Below are 6,000 nucleotides of genomic sequence, written 5' to 3'. Positions count from 1 at the left end.
GATTCCTGGTCAGGGAAGTAGATCCCACATACTGCAACTAAGACCCAACACGGTCAAAGAAATAAATAAAAACAAATATTATTTAAAAAAAAAGTCTCAGCAAAGAAAAAAAATCTATGATCAATTATGATTATATAAATCATCAGGCCAAATTTATTGAGACCAGACCTGTATTACAAATAAGTCTTAATTTGGTTATATTTGGTAAAAATAATGGTGATTTTAGGGAGAAAATGACGTTTCAATGAATGTTAAATCCCAGGTTGTTAATGGAGGTCTGTATCTACTAAGACTCATTTCCTGGATAGTTCTTTGCTGTTAGGGTAAATTAATGTAGAATTTAATTTAATTATTAAAGGACACTCTAGGATTGTTTCTGAAGCTTATCTCAGTAATCTGTCTTTGGATGAAGATCAGATGCCTCACATATGATCAGCAACCAAGACTGGAAGAAGACACAATTTAAGGAACTGTCTCCAACCTGGATGGAAGGACCTTTCTATCAGGTACTCTTAACTAGTTCATGCACGCCCCGTGAAATTGAAGGGAAATTGACTCTTGGGTTAACTCCCACTTCCAAAGCTGGACTGGTCTATAGAGAGGCCTACTGACCTCAAACTCACCTTAAAACAATACTCAGAGGAAACTACACTATACTAGGATGAGAAGAAGATGACATCAGGAGTAGACGGCTTGCCCTAGATGCTGATCTGACTTGTATGATCATTCATAGTGTTTTCTTGATTCCTCGGACCTATCCCTATAAATCAAATGTTTTCTATCATGGATATGATTCTATGATAGCTTAAAACTCAATCCAATTGTTGCGTTGTGGCCAATTACCTGTCTAGTACTTCACTTTCATGCGTTGGAGGAGGAAATGGCAACCCACTCCAGGGTTCTTGCCTGGAGAATCCCAGGGATGGGGGAGCCTGGTGGGCTGCCGTCTCTGCGGTCGCACAGAGTCGGACACGACTGAAGTGACTTAGCAGTACTTCTGAGTTACCTTGGTGGATTTCTGTTCTCTAGGGCTCTGATTGGTTACCCCCTAGGAAATGTATTTTAGATGAATGTTCAGTCCTGTTCTATCTATTCATGGTATTACCAGATGGTATCCTCTCACCTGGCCAATTAATAACACTTGCTCTGATGCAGGCCATAAATTTAAGTTTTCTCTTAGGGTCATTCAAACTCAATCAGAGTGACGTGCTAAGTATCAACAAAAAAATTAACTTCTTATCTATTAAACGGAAAACTCCCACAATTATGGCATGGATCTACATGATTAACACCAGGCTATGGTCATTTAGGGCTTCCCTGGTGGCTCAGAGGGTAAAGCGTCTGCCTGCAATGCAGGAGACCTGGGTTTGATCCCTGGGTGTGGAAGATTCCCCTGGAGAAGGAAATGGCAACCCACTCCACTATTCTTGCCTGGAAAACTCCATGGATGGAGAAGCCTGGTAGGCTACAATCCATGGGGTTGCAAAGAGCTGGACACGACTGAGTGACTTCACTTTCACTTTATGGTCATTTAAGTTTAAAAGCTCCTCTATGTTGGGAAGGGTTGCTGCTGCTGCTGCTAAGTCGCTTCAGTCGTGTCCGACTCTGTGTGACCCCATAGACAGCAGCCCACCAGGCTTCCCCGTCCCTGGGATTCTCCAGGCAAGAACACTGGAGTGGGTTGCCATTTCCTTCTCCAATGCATGAAAGTGAAAAGTGAAAGGGAAGTCGCTCAGTCGTGTCCGACTCTTAGCAACCCCATGGACTGCAGCCTACCAGGCTCCTCCGTCCATGGGATTTGCCATGCAAGAGTACTGGAGTGGGGTGCCATTGCCTTCTCCGTGGGAAGGGTTAAATCATGCTAAAAATGATCAACCTGGTAATTATGAGACAAGGCTGGGTGCTTTATGAATTATGTCTATTAGTGATTGTTATGGAACTCAGTGGATTTGTGGCACTAGTTAATGGCTTTCACATATACAAGGATGGATAGAAAGGTATAGCCTGGGACTCCCATGAATTTAAGGTCATACATGTAAACAAATTAGAGGTAACCCCAACCAATCTACCATTGGTATGATCCCAGTGGGTCAAGGATCTGTATTCTACTGGTATGACCATTTGGCAGCTTTTGTGTGTGTGTGTTTGTGTGTGCCTTCAATGGGGTTAGAGGATGTAATTGGCCTTAATAACTTTCATAAGCTTTAAAAAAAAAACTTTCATAAGTTTTAGATGATAACAACCAGGCCATTAGCCTATTGAATTCTGAGGTATCTATGATGAGAAAGGCAGTGCTACACAACTGCAAGGCCCTTGACACTTGACAGCATCTCAGGAGGATATCTGTGCTCTAATTCAAAGTGAATGCTATATTTTCATACCTGATAAATCCTTTAATGTAACACATTTGATGAATCACATGAAAAATCAGATTTCTGCTTTAAGTGACCCATTCCCTAGTCTTGATGATCTTTTTTTAAAAAACTGGTTTGGTGTGAGAGGCTCATGGCTAAAATATTTACTTTAAATTCCACTAATGTTATTAACTATACTATTTGTATTTTGCTTGTTTCACAAGATTATTATTTCTTATATCACCAACTGTATGAATGAGCCTCCAATGAAAATGATGACTAGACTTGAAGCAGTTGGTCAAATGTATAGCTCGATATATGATCAATGATTGTAACAGTGTAACTCTAGATATTGGAAGATGCAACAAAAGGGAATACTTTTCTGGACCATAACTAGAAGACAGGTGTCCAGAGACCTTTGACTATTAAGACCTAGCCCAGTAATAGCACATTGAGTGGCCTATTAACAAAAACATTCTTTAGAGTTGGGAACGAGCCTTCCCAGCAATGTGAGACAAAATGGTCATGAAATGCCCCCCAGAATATGGTCAGATTTATGACCACAAGGGGGCCATGCCAACTACAAACTGGCACTTACCAAGAGCATTGCCAGCAACTGAACAACAAAGGCCTTTGCCATCTGCCTCTACGGAGATTGAACCCCATGCTGCTATAGCTGTTGACCTTTACCAACCCCTGAGGGAGTGCAGGGTGGAGTGAGGCACTCTGTGCTCCAGGGAATCTGGTGGGATAGGTCTTTAGATAGTTGGATGTTTTTAGGAACAGACTTTATGATCTCAATCCTTGCATCTCCTCATATCTAGAGAAGCTCTAAATCCCTTCATGGTGACATCAGATCCTCATAACTAACAAAAAACCTTTTGTAAAATGAGTGCTTCATGGTATTGAACTCGCCTTTCACCAAAACCTTATATATTGACTTTCCCCCCACTGCGGCTTTGGAGCAGTCTCTCAGAGCTATCTGAGATGCTGCCCCCAGGCTGCAGTCCTCATTTTGCCCCCCAAAACACTTAACTCGCAACTACATCTTTTTTAGTCTATATAACCCACTTCAGTATTCTTGCCTGGAGAATCCCCATGGACAGAGAAGCTTGGTGGGCTACAGTCAATAGGATCACAAAGAGTTGGACATGACTGAAGCGACTTAGCAGACACGCACACACACCAAATGATAAAATGGTTGATGTTGAGTTCTCTGGCAACTTCTCATGTTGTAAGAGAAACAGCTTAAATGATTCTCTCAAAGGGTCGCTGTCAACTTCCAATGGCCAGCCACTGCACTCCTCATCTCCAAGGCTCTCATCTACTTTGCTCTCATCTACTTCTTGAACCACCATTGCACTGTAAATCATTAACAGTTCCTGGGCCAAATGCGTTGTTGATGTTGCAAGTTGTCGCTGATGGTTTATGAACCATTTTGATCTCGAATAAGAAAATTGCTTGAATTTGCTTTTTGTCTAACATCATTTCCATAGTCTAAAATAAATATAAAATAAGTGGCAGGTAACAAGTCACTAGAAGAAACATAAAGTGAGAAACGTGCATTTAAATGATGTATAACATATCCACATTTACTTAAGAATGTATTCCAAAATCAAACAGCAAATTTCAACAATGCAAAACTGCAATTACTTTTGCATTAACCTAATATCTATATTTTTTCAAATTCTTTTCCCATATAACTTATTACAGAGTATTGAGTAGAGTTCCCTGTGCTATATAGCAGGTCTTTGTTGATTATTTTATATATAAATATATATAGGTTAATGCTATTGTTAGTGTAAAAACGAGCACTAAAGTGGCCAGAAAAGGAAATGTACCATATTAAGCCTTAATAAAAAAGTTATTTCAGGGTCTCAGTCGAGTCGTTGCCTTCACCAGATGCGGACGTCCCCTCACCTTCGCCCTGTCTTCACGCCGCTTCGCTCTAGTCAGCTGCTGCCCACCGCCCACCTGCAGGATGGCCCATAAGCAGATCTACTACTCGGACAAGTACTTCGATGAACACTACGAATACCGACATGTCATGTTACCCAGAGAACTTTCCAAACAAGTACCAAAAACCCATCTGATGTCTGAAGAGGAGTGGAGGAGACTTGGTGTCCAACAGAGTCTAGGCTGGGTTCATTACATGATTCATGAACCAGAACCACACATCCTTCTCTTTAGACGGCCTCTTCCAAAAGATCAACAAAAATGAAGCTTATCTGGGGATCATCAATTAAATCTTTCTCAAATTTAATGTATATGTGTATATAAGGTAGTATTCAGTGAATACTTGAAAAATGTACAAATTGTTCATCCATACCTGTGCATGAGCTGTATTCTTCACAGCAACAGAGCTCAGTTAAATGCAACTGCAAGTAGGTTACTGTAAGGTGTTTTAAGATAAAAATTTCTTCTAGTCAGTTTTTCTTTTAATATAAGTGCCTGTTTGACGTTATGTTACTTTTGTTAAATAAAGTTTGTACGTTGCATTTAAAAAAAAAAAGTTATTTCACTTAAAATTAATGTTGCAAAATATAACACAAAGCTACAATAATCAAAACAGTACAATGGTACATCAATGGATAATAGATGAATGGGACAGAGTATCACATCCAGAAAAAGACTCTTGAATATATGTAAATTTAATATCTGATAAAAGCGACTTTTTAAAGAAAGTGAAAGTGAAGTCGCTCAGTCGTGTCCGACTCTTTGTGACCCGATGGACTGTAGCCCACCAGGCTCCTCCCTCCATGGGATTCTCCAGGCAAGAGTACTGGAGTGGGTTGCCATTTCCTTCTAGGGGATCTTCCTGACACAGGGATCGAACCTGGGTTCCTGATTGCAGACAGACGCTTTACCATCTGAGCCACCAGGGAAGCCCCATAAGGAAAGGACAACATTTATATAAATACCACTGGGACAACTGGATAGGTGTATTGGAAAAAAGAAGTAGATCCTATACATCAAAAAAAAATTTAGATGGATTTCTAAACATAGAAAGACAAAGTTATAGAAGTATTAAGGGGCTTCCCAGGCGGCACAAGTGATAAAGAGCCTGCCTGCAAACGCAGAAGACATAAGAGACTTGGTGAGAGGGTAACAGGCAGGCAGGCTAGGGGTCCCCAAGCAGAGGAATCAAACCACAAGTGTCAGACTGGTTTCCCCCTTCTCTATACAAATTTAAAAACTTTCTTTTAAAACTCTGTGCTGCCATGACGACACCTGGTTCCACCTGAACTTAACTTTTCTCAAATCTTGAGCTAACCAATGCGTTTTTCTTATGGAAATGTTTTTCTTAAGTTATATTAATGAACTATGTATTTACCTTAAAATATGCCTTTCTTCAAGTTGGTTCTGCCTAAGACTCAGAACCGATAATGGCTCAACAAACCAGTATGTTTTACTCATGGAAATGTCCTCTTAATCTATGTTAATGGAACTACGTATTTACTTGGAAATTTGCCTTCCTTCAAGATTCATGCCAATTGTTTTATGACCCAGGATGACCCACCGTGTGTCAATGCTATCTCAAAATGCATGTTGTGGGTAAGGCGCCTGGCGCCACTCTCTGAGTTTTGAGGCATTTCCTTTCTCTAATTAGCAGCTTATTAATATGAAAAGACCCTGATGCTGGGAA

At 40.5% G+C, this 6,000-nt stretch overlaps 1 protein-coding gene across 1 annotated transcript; it reads left to right on the top strand.

The window, feature by feature from the left end:
* The first annotated feature begins 470 nt into the window (after window positions 1–470).
* Window positions 471–4,866, top strand: LOC102410373 (cyclin-dependent kinases regulatory subunit 2). Its single transcript, XM_006054644.3, has 2 exons — window positions 471–506; window positions 4,228–4,866. Exons 1-2 carry the CDS (start codon window positions 486–488, stop codon window positions 4,573–4,575), a joined length of 369 nt encoding a protein of 122 aa, XP_006054706.2. The 5' UTR covers window positions 471–485; the 3' UTR covers window positions 4,576–4,866.
* The last annotated feature ends 1,134 nt before the right edge of the window (window positions 4,867–6,000 follow it).

The sequence above is a fragment of the Bubalus bubalis genome, chromosome 2, assembly GCF_019923935.1.
Source record: "Bubalus bubalis isolate 160015118507 breed Murrah chromosome 2, NDDB_SH_1, whole genome shotgun sequence".
Taxonomy (NCBI): domain Eukaryota; kingdom Metazoa; phylum Chordata; class Mammalia; order Artiodactyla; family Bovidae; genus Bubalus; species Bubalus bubalis.
This window is presented reverse-complemented; position numbering and strand designations above follow the sequence as displayed.